The sequence below is a fragment of the Poeciliopsis prolifica genome, unplaced genomic scaffold (assembly GCF_027474105.1).
Source record: "Poeciliopsis prolifica strain line A6 unplaced genomic scaffold, Auburn_PproV2 SCAFFOLD008, whole genome shotgun sequence".
Lineage (NCBI taxonomy): Eukaryota > Metazoa > Chordata > Actinopteri > Cyprinodontiformes > Poeciliidae > Poeciliopsis > Poeciliopsis prolifica.
This window is the reverse complement of record NW_026562383.1, coordinates 4380742-4400957: the sequence shown is the minus strand read 5'-3', so window position 1 is coordinate 4400957 and position 20216 is coordinate 4380742. Positions and strand designations below refer to the sequence as shown.

The 20216-nt window shown below is 38.1% G+C and overlaps 1 protein-coding gene across 1 annotated transcript in view; it reads left to right on the top strand.

The window, feature by feature from the left end:
- LOC129362059 (probable G-protein coupled receptor 158) overlaps nucleotides 1-20216 on the top strand; it is a 71049-nt gene that overhangs the window by 24766 nt on the left and 26067 nt on the right. Inside the window, exons 3-5 of the mRNA XM_055033381.1 lie at nucleotides 874-976; nucleotides 6415-6626; nucleotides 9640-9708. Coding sequence (XP_054889356.1) covers nucleotides 874-976; nucleotides 6415-6626; nucleotides 9640-9708 — 384 coding nt within the window. The remainder of the gene's footprint in view (nucleotides 1-873; nucleotides 977-6414; nucleotides 6627-9639; nucleotides 9709-20216) is intronic.

The following is a 20216-nucleotide window of genomic DNA, read 5'->3' as shown; positions in this document are numbered from 1 at the left end:
AAATATTTTAATAAGCAATTAATCTATTGATTATTCTGATGATTATCATATAAAAAACTTTGCATAAAATGCAATGACAGTGTTCTCTTGGTGATTTTGAACCAAATGAAACTAAATCTACCACTTCAGGAGTTTTGGCTGAAACATATTTGCAAATACATCTTAAATGCAACATATACGTGCATTTTGTACAATTTTGGCTGCTTTGACGTGTTGTGTTATTTTTTCAGCAAATGATTTTTATACTGCAGATAAATGATCAATCAATTACTAAGTTAGTTGATGATTATTTTTAATAATCAATCACAATTCATGACTATTAATCCGATTGACTGGTTCAATCCTTGTTCTGTTTAGTGCTGCTACTAATTTCTTTTATGAAGACTGGTTGCTATCTGTATTTTCTTTATTTAATCTGGACTGTGAGGTGCATGTGGATAACTATGTTGCTTCTTTGTGGAAAAGCACATTAAAGAAGACGACGTTCTTTAAATCAGAAACACTTTGGTGCTGAGTGGATTCTTTCTTCTCCTCTCTCCGCCGGCACATAGAGGACTGGCTCAGTCAGTGAGGTGAATCCTTGTTTCTCGCATCCAAACTTGCTCAAGGCTGAGATGAGAGCACACAGTCATCCAAACCGCTGCACCCCATGCAGCAGACAGATATTCTGCTGGAGGCTGCTACACGGAGGCAGCACTACGGCATTAAGAGCATGGATTTCTAACCTTTCTATCAAAACGCCAGATCAGTAAACATCGCCCCAGACTTACCCTCATCCCTGCTCCCTCCTGCGACACGCTTCCTCATGATCTCCGTAGTCAGCCATGCTCATTTTGATCCGCTGTGTTTCTCTCTCTGTCTTTGTTCTTCCAGTGCACTCCTGTTGGCGGCCACGGATTTGTGCTGGACAAGTACAAGTGCCAGTGCAGGAAAGGATTTTACCATCCGAACCGAGTGGCGCTCAATGGCTTTAAAAGTAGGTTACGAATCTCGTTGTATTGTAAAAATAAAGAATAATAATTTAAAAAACCTGCTTTGTGCAATTCACTGCCAGATCAAAAGGCCGATTGTAACTCCAAGAAACACAACCCCCCTTCATGTCTGACAGATATACCCTTTATCTGATGTTCTTTTCAAAGCTGAAAGTGTGTACGCGGCTTCTACAGCTGGAAAACCTCAAACTCCTAGAAAGGATTGTGACCTTGCTTACTGTGGTATTGTACTATGAGTTTGTCTGGACTCTCAAAAGGGAATAAGCGACATTTAACTCATACCTCGTCCACCATGTTCCCTGTTAACAGCCACAACCTTCATGTTCTTGTGCAATGATTGTTGACTCTATTTTGTGGCACTAAATTTTATACATATTTATATATCAAATGTTTAGTTTGATTTTTATTTGTTTAAAAAACCTAATATTCTTTTACTTCCACTTGCCAGTCATGAGTTATTTGTGATCAACAGCATATGAGTCCATAGGAAATCTTAAAACTTTGTGGTTTTAATGTGACTAACTGGAAAAAATTGATCTCAGAGGGTTAAATTATTGTAAATGTTTCAATAGAAATGTACTTGTGGATTTTCCCACTAATAGCAAAAATGTTCACATTGGCAAGACGAGTTTATGACCCATTACAGCACAGATGGACAATCGTCCTGTTGCAGTCAGGTGTATAAAACTAACACAAGTAAAACCAGATATTTAACACACTTTTACAGTGTTTTGTTTTTGCTTAATATCCAACATTAAATGAAACTCTTCCTGTTTGAGATTAAATTATTTCTATTTGCTAAATGTTATGACGCTCAGAAATGTTCTGGGTCAACATTTTATGACTTCTGCTTCAGAAAGTAGTCAAATTTAATAATTTTCTTTTTCATTATTATTATTTCCAAATCCTCAGAACACCAAGACAAAATAATAAGCTTATAATAGGTTAATTGGCAACATTTGAATTAAACCGAGGCTCCCTCTAGTTTGATTTTAAGGCAACACCTCAAAAGCAGCTTTTCCACTATAAATATGCACAAAACTTTGTTAATATTACTCTGATGTAAAAAGCAAAGTACACACTTTTTGCATTTGATAAAAAACGCAATTAAAATCACACGCAAATAAGTTTGTTCCCGCCATAAGTAATTAAGAAACACATGGCATCATGATCCTCCAAGCACTTCCTGTCGTCTTCTTCGTCTTTTCTGCCAGTGGCAACATTCAGCTGTTGATCATGTGACTGTGTGATGCAAAAAAAAAAAAAATTGATACAGAAGAAAATCCAACATTCTAAAGAAAAATGATCACATTTTACATGTTCAAACAAATATATGACAAGTCCAAACAGCCGGGAAGTTACAATAATTTGGGGTGGTCACCACAAACTCCTCATTTTAATCCAATTGTCTCTCATTTTTTTAGCAATAGATTTTGTAAATTGTAGCCGATGAAAAACAGGAGAGGTTTAGTTTAATTTAATGTCAGACAGTGACAGAGAACAAAAGGTTATGTCTTTTTATTGCCGTATGGTAATATCTGATTTCAGCTGCACACACACACACACACATACACACACACACACACGCACGCACGCACGCACGCACGCACACACACACACACACGCACGCACGCACGCGCACGCACACACACACACACACGCACGCACGCACGCACGCACGCACACACACACACACACACACACTCACACACACAGCGCTGTGAAAACTAAACCAATTTGTCCCAAATCATGCTTTGCATTCAAACATCTTCATTCTGAGAAGCTGACTGGTGGTGTGGTCAGGCAGAAAGGTCGGCCCTGATGAGGAACAAATTACCAGGCGGCTCTGATTGGTTCACACTCTCGACTCCAGCATACAGCGGCTATGGGAGGTTAACATGCTAAGCTGAAGTTTATTATAGTGCCTTTTGATGAGGCGAGTAGTCAAGAGACGCCGTGTGGGAAGACAGTCATTTTCCGAATCCACATGCAGACTGTCTCTTGTTCACAGCTGATAGCAACTTTGATTTTCCTGCCTGAAACCTGAGTTTTATTCTTTACAAAAGAAAAAAGTAGATCAAAGTGGGAACAGGTTTTATGTTGTTTCCCATCAATAAACTGAAAGAAACACAGGCTGCCTATGGAAAACCTTCCCTCTGTCTTTATTTCCAATGTCTTGAAAATTAGAGTTCATTTAAAGGGATGGTATTATTTAAGATTGACTTTTTCTTTTTAGCATTATATCATGTTGTAATGTTATTCCCTAATCAAAACATACCTGGAGTCTTGCCTTAATTCTTTCATGCATGTTTTAGAAAACCTTTAATCTACATGGCAACCATTGAGCTATGCAAAACATCTGTGTGGACGTAGCTTCACCTACAAGGATGAAGCTCCTCTGCTGTAATTAACAAAGCACACACACTTTGTTTGTGTGCTTTGTTTTCTCAAGTCATCTCAACTTCCGCCTCCAGGAAGTTGAGATGAGTTCCTGGAGGCGGAGTTTCAGAAAGAGCAGGAGTTTCTTAAAGAGACAGAGGCTCAATTAAATTTCAAGGCGATAAATTAAATTTCAAGGCGATAAATTACAAAGCCAAATTTCTTTTCAGTCATATTTGATATAGATAGCATTTTTAGAACAACTGATGGTGACATAGTGACTTGGTTGTGCTAAGTGCCACCATGTGGCTGGAAAACACACAATACAGCCCTTTTAAAATATTTCTGATTAAAGGTGAGCTCAGCAGATAGATGTTTAGATTCAAAACAAAAATGATGTTTTTGACATTATTCAGCTTCTTCACTGACTTCTGTCTTAAATTTACCAGAACATATTATTATGGAGTTATAACTCAGTCAGTTTTATCATGTTTTCCTAGCAGTTAGACGTTCAGTTGAGGACAGAGCTGCTTCGCTTGCTTCTTTTTTTTTTTTTTTTCTCAAGTCTCGTTTGCTCTATGTGTTTTCCGTTTCTGTCTTTGAATGACTTTCTCTTGTGTTTTCTGGTCTCCTTGAGTCCCTTGTGAGTTCTTTTCCTTCCTTATTGTGCTTTTCGTTCAGACAATTTAAAGCCTCGATGCTGGCTTTAAATTATTTCCTGTCATCGTATTGGTATCCGTGTCTGTATTTCATACATCATCCTGCCATTTGTCAGCTTGGCTGTTCATCACCTCTGTCATTGCACGCACATGAGGTCTCACTGTTCCTTAAACATTTATCAGGTGGCTTTTGGATTTCCTCTTTGATTTTTTTCCCCCCTCTTTCGATTCACTCTAAAGCACTCACTGCTAGCATAATTGGAAAGTGACAAAATGTCAAGACCCATTTACCAGATTGATTGATAGCAGAAGGCAAACTTTTTCATTTCTTTTAGCTTTGTATTCCAATACAGTCTTGCAGAAGAACCTCAGTTTCCCAGGAGTCTGAAGCTGCAGTCCTTAAGAACAGTCTTTCCTTCAACACATTTGTCAAATAATGAGGTCATTAACAGGACTCTGATGAACTAGACAGATGGCCAGGTAATTTAGCCATCTGATTCAGGTATGTTAGACCCAGGAACACATCTTGAAGTTGCAGGGCAGCTGACCTTAACGGCTGACATATGAACAGATGTTTGCTGCTGGTATTTCTGGCATGCTCAACAGCATCACTGCACCAAAGCTACATCCACACAGCAGGTCTTGTTGCTGTTCCTCAGTTTGGATGGCAACAGAAGTGAGTCGGTGATAAAAACAGAAGTTTTTGCCCACCTGGCGATAAACTTGCACTTGCTTATAACAGAGGCAGAAAAGCTAGTTAGCTAGCCAGGGTATATTAGCAGCTACTTACTGGTAGCCTCATCTGGCTCAAGTCAGAACTCAATGAACAGGTCTGAGCTGACTCAAACTTTGGCCTGATAGATAAAAACTACTTAATCAGGATTAGATAGCCCTGCCTAGACAATTTTTTAAAAAAAATTGAAGTCATTTTAATGGATTCATTTTAGATACATGAAATTAAGACTTTTCAAGGATCCACAGTCTCTCTCAGTAAACAAAATCCCAAACTATAAAATGTCCAAACATCTGCAAATTCTGACACCAACCTGAATTCTCGTCAATTCCTGCATGAATTGATTCCAATAAAACCTCCGTACAACTATTCAACAATCTGAATCATATTCTCTGGCTAAAGATATGCTTTATATTGTTTAGGCATGCACTGTGGTGGGATTAGGATTTTAACAAAGATCTACTATAGTTATTTTCTGAACTAAAAGTTGCTTTCAGTCCCACTATTGGGGGAAGTTAGCCCCAGATGCTTTTACTTTTCAATTTTCACACAAACACACCTGCCTTTAAATGTCAAATACTGAGGTCAGAATGTATTCAGGATAGGTTGCTGAAATTTTCTGGCTATCCTCAGGACTATTTCCATTTCCAGTGCACATTTTCCAAACATTCCTCTACTGTTTACATAACTGCTTTCTTATTCTTCCATCGATTAAACATTACTTTAAATATTTCATTGTTTTTTCTGGGCTAGACCTAAATTATTCTCATTGGCAGAAAAGCCTTTTTGTGCAAAAAATAAAACATTAATATGTAGACAGGGCAGTTTTCTATATCTGATATTCACATGTAATTTGAAGCGCTACACAGATCGCAACTGGCACAAATTAAACAATAAAAAAACGAGGGTGAGAGATAAACAATCTCATCGATTTGCAACAAAAATGGTGCCAATTTTTTATTATGATTACCTTCTGCCCTCTCCTTTACAAGTCTTAGGATCTGTTGTGCTCTCTGCAAGAATCAAATCACTGTGTTAAATTAATAAATTGTCTCTTGCAAAAATAAAAAATAAAAAACTGGATATTGATTGTGTCTTGATGTTTAACACATTCTCATGGAGCAATTCTCTGCCAGAGTAACAGTGGGATTTGTTGAATTAGGATCAGTTTTATAAATGTTTTTTCTGCATCTTTAAATGCTCCTTATTAAATCCAGGGCTCAAATACTCAACCATGAGGATGTGAAATGCAACAGTATTGTCTGCAGGTAGAGCTGATTAACAAATTAAAAAATGACAAGTGCTGGTTTGAGAAAGCTCATTAAAAGCGGTGTGATAACAAGGACAGTGTCATCGTGTTTTATCTTCTTTTCATCCATTGTTACCTTGTCTGCTTAATTAAAAACGGAACTCTTTTAATCATCGCCCAAGGCTCTGGGACTTATTGGGCTAATAATTTTTAATCTCCTGAACTGATAAACCTAGCAGTTAGGAGAAGTCACAGTAGATTGAGAATAAATGCAGTTATAATCCTTGAAAATCCTACTGTATATTAGCCATGAGACGTGATGGAATATGAACCTCATTAGCATGTGTGAAGTAAAGCTGTCGAGATTTAAAGGAAATGATCAACGTGTCCTTCCTCCCTCAGACCGGGAGCACAGCTCCTACAGAGACGAGACGTCTGACATGTCCAACAAGTGTCTGCCGTGCAGAGAGGGCTGCAAGTACTGCCAAGATGACACCCCCTGCCTGGTGCAGGAGAACGGCGGACTGCGGCTCGCCGTGGCCTCCTTCCAGGGCCTGTGCATGATGCTGGACCTGGCGAGCATGTTGGTGGTCTACCACTTCAGGAGGAACAAGGTGAGTGGGACAGCAGGGTGTCGGGGAAGAATGCTGGAAGTTCATTCTGACTCGTCACGCGACTCTTTTGGGCTGTGAATGATTACATCAGAAAGTGCTTTGGAGTCCTCAGACTTGATAAACACTATATTTCATTTGTTCCACTTGTTTCAGATGTTGCTTTGGGTAATTTAGCTGAACTTAAATACAGTCAAAGATCAGACTTTAGGTTTACAACTGGAGGCTCCATGATCAAAGTTTGATCTGCCAGTTATGATGAAAGTAAATTCGGATTTGTTTGTTTCCTAGCCTTCCTGCGGTGAGTTGCATTAATTATATATATCAGGAGCAGATGAACATCAAGAGCAATCATAGACAATAGAATAAAGAGTTCATATTTCATATTATTTTTACAGTCTTAGGGATTGGCATGATTAGCGTTAGCCTGGTAAAAAAACAGCACCCTTGTACTGTGTTTGGGTTCATTGAGAGTGTCTGGACTTTAGCTTATTAAGAAACAATTGCTTGCTGTAGGCGTGGATTCTGTTGAGGTTCACTAAGGTTTGTCTGTGATGTATTTAATGTGCCAGTTGGACTTTATGAAGCTAACTGGAAATGGCCTACGTCAATTCAAATGAGGCAGCTGTCAAATATTGATTCAAAATTTGGAGGCGTGGCCAACATGGACTGAACAACTTTGTTCACTTCCTCCGCCACAGGCAAACTTCAATTATAAACAGCACAGAAAATCGACATCATCGTTCACAACTTCTCCGTCTGATCACTGATTCTTTGAAATTCTACCTGAAGAATCACAGTCAATGGGAGAAATCTAGCTGGAGCAATGAAGGGAAATGAGAATTGCGTAATATTGCTTTGGAAGGCAATGGCCAGGCTAAGTTAGCTAGCATTACATAAATAGTAGTGTCTGCCTCTGTGTTCATTTTGCAAAATGTCGACCGTTGGAGTAGTCCAAATATTTTGTCACATGGGTCAAACTGAAAAGTATCAGAGAGGGAAAAAAATTTGATTATTATATAACTCCTATTGTTTTACCTTCTCATCAAAAAAAATAATTTAATTGAAACAAAGTAGTCTTGATTTAGGCAGTTAACTCATCTATAAATCCTTATAGAGAAGAGCTACAAAGGGTCTTTGAGGGTTTCTTCCCTTTTTTAAGGAAAGCGGACAGATTCCTAATTTTGGGGTGCTGAATGTGTTCTATTTTGCTAGGTTGGAAAAAAAATAATTTATGCAAAAAGAACTGTGTATGGATCACTATTGTTGTATTTAACCAGGTTTAATAAATAATCACTGAGAAACAATGCTGGACATTTGTGAACGTATAATGAAAGTAAAATGAAAAAGACAAATACCTTTTTTCAGCATTTGAAATTTTCTGTGACAATTTTGCCCGGGAAAATAGCAAGAAGTATCCATCTGCATTTGTTTCACTAAATGAAAATTGTTCTGAGGCCTGCAAACAGTCACCAAGCTGCACTTTGGACATTAAATATAGATCCTTACCTTACCGCAGACATTTCCAAACAATTCTGAATCTAAAATGTATCATGACAGACAGAGGCTGAGAGCTTAAAAAGAAAAAATATATAAAAAAGAGCAACTTTGCTACATGCCATTCAGCCTTGCTGTTATCTGTTGAAAGTCTTGCTTTCTCTCACAGCCTGAAGAAACGGCAAACTAGAAAATACAGTTTTCCTTTTAGTGGTTCCATCTAATGCTATGCATCCTGCGACATTACTTTAAACATTTCACGGTTTTGTCACTTTTTTAACCCCCTCTGGAACAGCTGGTCAATCAAGTTGAAAATCAGCCCCTTGCAGTCACCAGCTGATTTCTCTGTGCGTCTCTTCCTGCCTCTACTCATCACTTCTCCTTACTTTTCAAGTAAACAGAGGCTAATCAGAACAAATGGCATCGTTTATCTCAACACTTATTTCAACATCAGAAGTCTACCTTTTTCTACTCGTTCTTTTTTTAAAAAAAGAGTTTTTATTAAAGTTTCCAAATCTGCTGTCATTCTGCTGTTCATCAACCTCCCACTTTCCTTAGTTAAGGGCAATCAAAAACGACTAATTGAAGGTCAAATCAAAAGACATAGAAGTGAGCAGCAAACGGCAATGAATGTAGTTTAAGACGAATATACGATGAGCCAAGTGTGTTTAATGCTTTATCCTTAGCTTAAAGAACAAAGGGTCTTTATGAAGTACTTTTAATATTATTCTAATCCACAAATATTTAACTTCCACTGCACATAAGGCCTTGTTTCAAGTTGTTGCATAAGATGCTCTTTGGCAGCAGAAATGAATTAAACACAAGATCCTCCCAGTGTAGCTCGACTCCAACCAGCCTTCAGGCAAATACGTGCTGGAACTTTTATAAGTGAGCTAATTATAGATCATCTGTGTTATTCCCTCAGAATCTCCCAGTTTCCTTTCAATTCACAAAAAAAAAAAAAACATCCCTGGGGGCTTTTAGAATCACACAGCAGCAAAGTTCTCAGTGAGTTTTATATGGATAATTAAATGCAACCCAGAAAAATATATTTCCCCCCGACTCCCTCCCCCATGCTGCTTCAAGATAACACAACACGTTAAATAAATATATTTTCTGAAACCCTCCTTATTCTGTTGTTTGTTTTGAAACAGGCAATTATTTTGTTTGTTTTTTTTTTTTTTATTGCTTTTTTTTTTTTTTTTTTTTTTTGCTTTTGCCTGGAAAGAAACTGAAATGCAAATCGGTACTCATTAGGGCTGAATCGGAGGGTTTGATTTCAGACAGCAGAGTTTAAGAATTAAGTTGTTGAATGTGCAAAACACTGAAGCCCGTACAGTAGGTTAAATATTAAAATGTTTGTAAAAATACTTTGTTTTTCTGCAAAAACAAAAGCTGGATTAGAGACTCTGCAAACAGGATTAGTCTCTTGAGACTTCTCATGTTGCAGAGTACTCAAACTTTCACTGACTCCCATCATGTACTAATGAACGCTCTTTTTGTTCTTCCTTTTCAACAGAGCATCCGTACGTCTGGTCTCATCCTGCTGGAAACCATCTTGTTTGGGGCGTTGCTGCTGTACTTCCCAGTAAGTCTCTGGTTTTACCTTAATGGTCCAAACCCTTTGAATTTAGGAATATTTTTGATACAATGGAAGCTCAAACTTAGCATATTTTGATTTTATGTTATGGACCAAGACAAAATTATGCCTAGTACTGAAGTGCAAGTAATATTACAAATTGCTTTGAATACATTTTACTGATGAAAATTCAAAATCTGTAGTTTGCATCTCCTTAGTACTGGTACACCTAAATAAAATCCAGTGTTGTCCATCAAACAAACAGCAGCATGAAGAGAAAAAAACCTTTTGGAAGCAGGATTAGGTTATAAAATATTATCACAAGCTTTTAACACCAAAATAGAACTGTTTGAACATAGCACCACCAAAACCTTAAAAGATGTGGTTATGGATTTACTAACACGTCATTTCTAGCGTTAATCAGAGAATCAGCTAAGATTTTCTTAGTAACTCTACATATGCTACAAAAATCCAAAGCTCAAGTGGAGAAATCTGTAAACAGGACTAGATTAAAGTCATGGATTTAACAAATTTGGCCTTTCTGAAAGCAAGGTAAGTAGGAAGTCAATGTTCGAAGAAATCCTGTTTGCCTCAGTTCATGTAAAGGAAACAGGAAACACAGGATGGTCACTTTATGCGTCTCTGAACCTTCAGAGTCACTTTGAGACAGTTAAAAAGTTGGTCTTCTATCTCCCTAGGAACATTTCCAGGATTAAAGGACGAATGTTGCAGCAAGATCTAGAGAAACCTATCCATGAGATTAACTTTAGTCTTATTGATTACTACTGGAAAAAAAAAAACAAGCAGACAGCTACAGCTGATCCACAACACTGCTGCTCACTAAATTCAGGAAGATAGAGCACATCTCACCAGTCAAAGCAAAAATCTCAGCACAACTTAATGTTTTAAAAGAGAAGTTTAAGACTTTGTTTATATCCAGTCAGATCAGATCAGCTTTACGATTAACCCTGGAAGTAGCCTCTTGGTCAGAGGTATCACATCCACTGTTGCTGATATGGATGATTCTATAATCATAAAACACCTCATAGACAGCTGCCTCAATGCATTAACTTCTTCAAAGTACAGACAAACAGCTAGGTAGGCCGAGGAGCCGGCGTACAGCATGGAAAGTACAAGAACAGTACAGTGTAGATGCAACCAGCTGAATCAGAAGCGCCACCCACAGAATCACTCATCAGATCACTTACATGTGGCATGAAGCAGCAGCAGATACGGAGTGTTGCTGCGATGATTCGTCTATGATTTAAGATTTGGCTGACAAGTCACTAGGCCGCTTTTCAACTTTTGCTAAAGCTATTGTGACAAAAATTTAGATGTTTTTTTACTTGACAATCTAATGAATGCTGGACTGACAAGCCAAGTTGGAAACGGACGCAGTTTGAGATGTGGGACAAGCTGACTCATGTCAGATGCTAGCTAATACAGTTCTTAAATGACTTGTTTGTGTGTTTTTGTTAGGTTTGTGTGGGAGACGAGTGGGAGGATATAGCAGAATGGCGCTGCTGACTTCATTGTTGCTTTGTCTTCTGTGTTGTTTTTCCTCATCTCTGTTTTGTTTCACGTGATGCTATAAAGTACTTTGGGTCCTGCAGCACTTTTGCTTTTGGTGCACAGATCGACCTTTTTCACTTCCGATACCGATACAGGCATCTGAGAATTAGTATGGGCCGATACCGATCCAACAGAAAAACGGTGCTAAATTGACTTAAAACATTTATTTTTTAAAAGACAGACAAAATGTACTGCATTACAACTGTATTTAATAACTCTGCACCAGTACAGTTAAATACACCAATAACCTGACAAGCTTGGTCAAACATGTAAAAACCTGATTTGTTTAGTCAGTGCATTTAGGAGTAAAACAAACATTGTAAAACAAATGAGAAAGAAAATGACAAGACAATAGGTTGGTCAAATGTGTAAAAATAATCTGCTGCAAACCTTCGTTCAAAAGGTTGAGAAAGTACAATTTGAAATTACAAATATAATGTAGCATAAGTAATAAAGCATGACCTCATTCAGGGCACAAAATATAGAATTAGATCAAATTGTCACCGATACCTGATCTAGAATTTTTTTAAATTTCAGGGCCGATGCTGATGTCAACATAAGTTCGTTTCATCTCCAGCCTATGAGTCTCATACTTGAAAAACACTAATGTATAAATTATATCTTCAGTTTCTATGTGACTTTAACTCAACAAACCTTCAGTATCACCCTGTCTTCAGCATGAGTGTTGCAACTTATGCCACCTGTCCAGTGCAGCTCATAGGATTCTGATCTGATTCTAACTTATGCAGACTCTCTGTCTACATTGATGAAGATTTGTCCTGGCCTCTCACAATGTGTGTGCAGAGGATTAAACAGTTGCCTATCATTAAGTATGGGGAAAAACAGACATTTTGACCCCCATGGCAAAAAAGTTCTTGCATAGTCATATGTTATACAATTCACCCTAGAGCGAAATACATATCAGTACATTTCATTGTTGTAAGAAGTTCAGACATTTTGTAGATGGAAAACAATTTAGCAAGATTTCTTTAGGTAGTATTGACATAAAAATGATCATGTCAACCTTACTATTTAATGGAAAACATTTATTCTAGTCAAGATAATCTGTCTGGACATGCAGGTTTGTGGATTATGATGGGTAGCATCCACATACTAAACATATATAAGAAAAATTAAATCATTACTGGTATTGTCAAACATAAACTGCTTCATTATAGATGGCAAATAACAATAGGTTTGTTTTATACATACTTGTACTGTGATGAGAACTAATTGTGAGGAAAACCAAATATAGAGTTTTTGCTTCATACTGTTACATAACCATCGCTGATCCAACCTGACACTCTGGGCATTTGAACAAAAGACAATCCCTTATGGAGCTGAGAAAGACAAAAACATGGAAATGGGTTTATATTTAACACAAAAACCTGCCGGAAGATAAGCATCATGTTGCACGGTTGGTTAAAAAGGCACAAGTTGCGTAACTAGTGATAAAGAGAAAGGACTGTGGGGTGCTGACCTCAGGCGGGACACGGCCAATAAAACCAAGTGTGTCGCCGTTGCTCATGTAAAACTAATTCAAAGTCCAGTGTGTTAGAAAAGTTTTCATGGCCTTAAAAACTTTTCAGATTCTCTTTATTTAACAATTACAAATGTAATTTGTTTTATTCAGTTTTTATGGGACTCAATAAGAAAGGAAAAGGAAAATCTTTATTGCCAGTGTGCAAACATATGACATGCAGTGGAACAGCAATGTTGGAGTATTGAATCACGAGGAGAGTCACAAAGAGAAATGGTGTATGAAAACAGAATAAAATTAATAGTGTACAAATACTGCAGTCTTAAAAGAAAGAAACACTGAAATAAAGACGATGCACCTCATAGTTGTGAAGGAGAAAGAAAATTGTTTACAATAAGAATCTGAAAAGTCTCAAGCATCTAGAGTCTACAACGTTTCTCTTCTTCTTTGGAAAAATTCCCAGTCTGAGTCGGCTTGGACAGAGAGCGTCTGGGAATGTCAGTGTTGAAGTCTCACCAAAGATTGTTGGATTTGAGTGTGAACTTTGACTGGGTCATTCTGTTTAGCTTCATCAAATCCACATCACTTTGGTTGATCTGTTGCAAGCAATACATGGATTGATAATTTTGGTCACTCTGTGACAGAATGTCACTTATTCAATAAGTCCTGCCTTCTTGAGCTGCGGCCCACTATCCATGTGCTCAGTGTCTGTCTGGACAATAACAAAGAGCAGGACAGCTTAGCTATGAGTGTTCCTCACTCTGTGCGTGGCTTAGCCAGGCTTTGTGGTGGGTGGGTGCCATTGTGCTGTGTGTGCATGTGTGTATTTACCGTTGTGCCCACAGAGCACCTGCTGTGCTGAATCCGAAGCTCATCTTTAGAAGGGAAACAGATGGAGGAAACCTGTGTCGTGTTAACAGGGAGGGAATTCGCTCTCCTTATCAGAGAGCTCTCCTGTCCGCCAACAGAAAGCTTATTGGCTGGATATCAGACATTTGAAGGAAAAATGGTAAATCCTTTCAGAAAAGAGCTTCATGACATTGGTTTTGTTCTTTTGAAAAAAGTTATAGCCAAAGTTTTTATGTGTTTCATAGTAGAGTTTAGATTTTTGGTACGAGCCCGACCCAAATCCATCAAAAATTATTTGCTCAAAGGCCGGCTGGTGCTGGGTTTTGTGTCGTATAAGCCTGCAATGCATACAGGAGAGGGGAAACCAAACGAGAATACACAATATAAATTTGTGTTAATCTAATCATCATAGTCTAAGAATAGACGCAACAGGTTAGCAGTTTAACCAAAGAAACAAAGTGAGTAAACTATGACAAGCTCAGTGAACTGCATGCAGACACAACTCCGCTCTGCTAGAATGCTTTCAATCACACATCCCAGAAAATTTGTACTTGACTCATCATGTGGCTGCAACAAACCACAAAGTGGAGCTGGAAGCTGCTTTTTTTTTGCTTTACATCATGTTATGTTATTTCCTCATCAAACAAACCTGTAGTGTTGCTTTGATTCTTTCATGCATGTTTGAGAAATCCTTGAATCTCCCAAGGCAACCATTCGGCTGTACAAAACACGTGGAGGGATGCAGCACCACCTTCATGGATGAAGCTCCTCCTCAGACATAAGTTTTCAAGCTATCAAGTTTCTCTCTCACAGACTCCGTCTCCCCCACGACTTCCCCACTCACCTCCTTCAGACTAGTCATCAACAATTAGCAAATATCTGGTGGAACTGCACATCCACTTAGCTTATTGTACAAACTCCTCCCCAGTGCAGTGCTGGTAAAAATGTTGACATGTTAACTTTCTGAAGGCTGAGTTTCAGAAAGAGAATAAGTTTCTTAAAGAGACAGGGGCCCAATTTCAAGGTGGTAAATTATGTAGCCAAATTTCTTGTAAGTCACATTTGACATATACAATTGAAGATAACATGGTTACTTGATTGTGCTACAAAGTGATACTGTGTGGCTAGAAAACATGTAATGCTGCTCCTTTAAATGTTTATCTAAAATCAAAGCTGCAAAATTGTAATTAAAATAACATCATACTAAAGTGATTTAGTAGAGTTAAAATGGGCTAGGATACATTGCCTGAAGGTTTGGGTGAAGTTGGATTTTTTTAGACCCGATCGTATCTCTATTTCATAGTGGCATTAGAATGGCTTTTGAATGTTTGGGTGTTTGTTATGAAGTCAGCAGTGAAGGCAGGTCCATCCTTACGAGATCAAACCGATCTTGATTTTTTAAAAATCCTTTTCCCTCTACACCCCAAGGATACCTCCAGTCTCAAAAATAGCTGCACTAAAGTATCCTGCCACTGCTTGTTCACACAGTCGGGTGTTGTCTCCTCCCTCTGTGCCGCTGCATTTCACCATCTTTTTTTTGTTTTGTTTTACTGTACTTCACAGCATCCTTCCTGCTTGTCTCAATCTTATCCCTGCCCTTCACGTCCTCCGTGTTTCTCTTTCATAACCTCGTCTGCATGTTCCTTTCCTGTCTGCGTCCTCTCCTCTGGTCTCGACATTTGTTGCCAGAGCTTATTGCCTTCTTTCCACCCCCTTCTACTTTTTTCCCTCTGCCACTACAAGTCTCCTCAGCTGTAGCTGTACCACTCCGGCGCTCAATGCATTTTTAAAGTCCATCAAGTTCTGGCACAACTTGTTTTAAAAATACCCCTGCTGATTAATTGATGGAGGAGGCTTCAGAGGTTGGAGGCAAACCAAGACAGCCACATTCTCTTCTAGATAATATAAAAAATAAAAATAAAAAAAAAAGCAGTCTGCCGTTTCAGCGTCCTGGCTCGTAGTAATGAAGGGTTTGATCGGACTTGGGACCAAATATCTGTGTGTTTGTTTTGGACACAAATTGAAGGCGTTGCATACATAAGTTCAGATGAGTTGACTGGCATCAAATGGCAAAAGCAGAAACAAACAATGGTTAAGAACAAAGAAAATAAGCATAATGCTTCTTTACTGAAGATTTCATAAAGAAATGTTCAAAATTAGAAATTTGGTTTTTGAAATGATTTGTTTTAGATTTGCTCCTGGTTTAACATACAGACTCAAATGGCAAAGTTGCCATTTGAGCATCGAGACAGCATGCAGACAGGAACTTCAGAGTCCCTCTAATAAACTAATTGACACAGAGACACAACTAAAGGTTTACCTGTGATTTAGAAAACCTTTTCTGTAATAAATACAATCAAAATTTGAAGAATGAATTTCATATTGATCTTTTGTTGCAGTTAAAATTAGTGGCAATTAAAAAAAAAAAAAACATATTTCACAGCAGTGTAGATAACATCACCATCCTATTTTCTTGCTTTGAGTTTGACTTTGATTTTAACAGCTACAATAAATGACAAAAGTTGATCAAAGTCAAGCAACAAGTAAATTTTATGCTTTTAAAATCCTGCATCTGGGTTTATATCAGCTTGCCGCACAATGAGCAAACACAATCACTGAGCCATTTTCTCAGTGCTGTGTAATTAAAACATTGTAATCCCTTAGCTGCTAAAGGTGGGAGACAATTTAATTACCAGCACTTTGAGTGATGCTCATTAGTTTAAGAACGTCGCTCTTCAGGCTCGCTTTTTTTAAACTAAAAATTTAATTTATTTATTTTTTTGTAGTTAATTTGCATAGCACATTTCAGCAGCAAGGCAGTTCAAAGTGCTTTACATAGTAAAAACATCGTTTGAAAACATCAATTATGAAACGAGCAACAAAACATGCATTTGGTTAAATGCCATCAGAAATGTATTAAAATATTTTCTAGCTATTATTAATCAAAGGCAGCAAACAGCCTTTAGCCTTGATTTAAAGGAATGCAGTGTTTCGCCTGTTGTGCAGTTTTCTGAAAGTTTCTTCCAGATTGAAGGAGCATAAAAACTTAATGCTGCTTCTCCATGTTTGCTTCTGGTTGTGAGGATGGGCTACTGCGTATATTGGTGCTAAGGGATGCAGTGATTTATAAACTAATAACAGTATTTTAAAGTCTGTTCTCTGAGCTACAGGGAGCCAGTGGAACGATTTTAGAAAAAGGGGCGATGAACGCTATTTTCTTTGTTTTAGTGAGAATGCCATCAGCAGCGTTCTGAATCAGCTGCAGCTGGGGGATTTATTTTTCAGGCAGATTTGTGAAGACACTGTTGCATTAATGAATTTGACTAAGGATAAATGAATGGATGAGTTTCTAAATCTTCCTGAGACATTAGTCCTCTAATCGTGGAAATGTTCTTCAGGTGGTAACTGTCTTTATGTGGCTATGAATGTCCAGGTCAGAGTTCGTCACTGCATCCAGATTTGGAGCCTGATCACTGAAGGTGTGTGCTGACTCTGTGTTGTTCCTTTTAGGTCAGAAGAGAAGCTAATTTAATTCTCAGTGTCAGAGAAGGTGTGATAGCCTTGGTGTACTTTCCTCTACACCGTAAAGTCTGACTTTGAAATATTAGGAGATCATTTTACGAGACTCATTTTATCGCGTTCCAGTTTCTTATTGTTGTACCAGTTCCAGCAGCTTTGACTCTGTTTGTCATGTTCCTGCTGAGGAGCAGAGCCGGCGTGTCAGAGCCGAACTTGGAGCGAACACGCCGACGACTCAAACAAGCAATGTTATGACAGTCTAACTGCACGCTGATCCACACTTTGGCAGCATGTGTGAAATCCATCCCACCAAATGTTTTCCAATTCCACAATGATAACGAGGAGGAAATAAGCTTTGGATTAGTTCACCGCTCACGATCCTGTGACATTTGCTTTGAGTCATCTTTTACTCGTAACATTCTCCGTAGCTGCATAATATCTTGTCAGATTTAATATTTTTCTCATTTCATCATTTTTGTCTTCATCCCACGGTCTCTGAGCCGCTCTCCTGTCGGCCCGATGGAGCGCGCGCGATGATTCATGTTCCTTATCTTGCATTAGCTCCCCTTGTGTCCTAATGCATCTCCCAGCCAGACTGTTGCGCTCTCAAAGATGGCTCGCTATTTTGTTGAATTTGTCACACGTGTTCTGCTTCTTTTCAGCGGAAAAGCAGCTTACAGGTGTTGGTGTTACTTAAGCCTCATTACACAGCGTCTCCTGAATGCCAAGACAGGAGGGGAGCGGAGATTTTCCAATTCTTTCATTTTTCACTTTACTCTGTGCAGTTTGTGCTGCTGCTGATGGTACTGCAGTCGTGTCTTTGGGTTTCTGCAAAATGTGGCATTTGGTGGAAAAATCCGACCGTACGCTCAAGCCTTTTTGGAGCCCTAAGCAGATTTTTAGTAGGTGGCCCTCTTATACTAACATGTCAATACAAGATGTTTTATCATCCCAAAGCTACCCTGTATGTGAAAGATACCAATTGTCATTAGCATGATTTGTTATTAGCTGACATCATACCAGTGTTTATAATGGCTATTGATTAATAAACTAAAAACAGTTATCTGGATTTTTGAAATGCAGTGGTATTTAATTGTACCATATTATTTAAACTACTTTCACATAACATTAACTGATAAACAATGCATTTACAGAAAACAAATGAACAAGTTTCATATCTTATATTTCCCCAAAAGTGGCAGGAACTGTCCACAGGAAGAAATTAACCATTATTTGTGTAGCAACTGTAGTAAATTACTTTTCCATGTGAAATAGTATTTAGTTTGTATTATTCAGTGTTGTTTTAAATATAAATATTTTTTTTTTTTATTATCCTAGCTTAGGACTCTTGGGCCGCTGGTGGTGCGGGGGGCCTAAGCAGCTGCTTAATACGCATATGCCTTGGGCCGGCCGTCCGTCCTCACACTAATCAAAAGAAATAAATAAAGTCAAAACTAAACAAATGCTTAATTTCCGTTTGTGGAACAAATCTTGTAAAGATACCACAGAGAGTAGATCCATTTTTACTTTGAAGAAAATGATAAAATATAATTTTCTGTCTCAGTACAATGAAGTACATCAATTCAGTAGAGTGCTGTATCATTACAGAAATAATATATGTTGTTTTCTTTTTTGTCATCATTATTTCCATATATTCACATTGCCTGTTTTGTGTTTAAATATAAATCTGTGTGGATGGTTGATTGTACCTTAGTTGTTCTTGACATGGCGAATTGACTTTTGGATGAAGGGGTGAATTATATTAAAATGTTTTCCATTTCCATCGGTGAAATCTTCTTTACAACTTAACATTTACTGATCTTTGAGAATGTGTTCTTGTGTTATTAAGCCACCACCACTATATTACTTTAAAATGGTCTCAAAACAACGTTATAATTTATTGCAGTAACTTCTGGGACAATTTATCGTTCAGTGAAATTTGTTATAGTCACTGCTGCCTACAATTAACACAACCAACAGCCATTATATTACTAATAGTAGACTGATCTCCTTTCAAATTAGATACTTTATTTATCCCAAAGAGGGACATTGACAGATTCAGTAGCATCAGCATAAATGGTAGAAAGACTAGAAATAAAACAGAATCAACACGTATAATAATAATAATAAAACTACTTAATAGCACTGATTGGTTGAGGCAGGGCTCATAGTGGTGAATGTCCTGTAAGCTGGATTCCCTTCGCGCATCACGTCTGTTTCCACAGCACATCCCACAGTTGCACAACTGAGATGCTGGGAATTTGGAGAGCAACACTTCAAAGTGGATGCTGTTTCTCAAGCATTTTTGGTTTCTGGCAGGGTGTGTGTTTTCCAAACAGAGTTGACAGCTGCCAGGGAATATCGTTTCTGCCTTGACTGATCCCCGAAAAACAAAAGAAAAAATATTGCTCCTAAAGAGAAGTGAGTTGTTGAAGTAACTCCTGCTATCTAACTTTCTTCATAGAGGAGGCTCTGGGCAGGAAGTGTCTCCTGTAACAATCAGTGACGCAGCAAATTGGAAAAAGCTTCTGATTGTAAACACTTTTACTGAATTATTATTCAGGAAATAGGATGCACTGGGTTATGTTGTTACGTTTGCGATACATTAAAAAGGTGTAATGCACTATGTATTATTTTAAACTTTACCTAATGGCTAACTTTTGGTTGTTGGTATCTAATGTGCTAATTAGTGCTATGAAGCTTACCAGAAATTTCCTGCTCTGTAAACAACTGTCTTCCACTGCGAAGAGAGAAGTGCTGAGCCAAACAAGATGGCTGCTGATGTTAATTTAATACTTTAAAACATGGCCAACATGAGCAGAACGGCTTTGTTAATTTCTTCTACTGCCATTTCTAAAACTACAGTCAGAGTACAGAAAATTGACCTCATTGTTCACAACTTCTCCTTTTCACTGATTGGTTGAAATTGTCCCAGAGAAATCCAAGTTGGTGGGAGAAATACAAGACGGAGCAATGAAGGGAGATGAGAATCAAGCAGAATTGCATAGGAAGGCAACGGCCAAGCTATCTTGTGAGTAGCTATTGAAACCTGAATCTTTACAGCACCAAGACCAATGCTGTAATCTGTTTTTCTGGC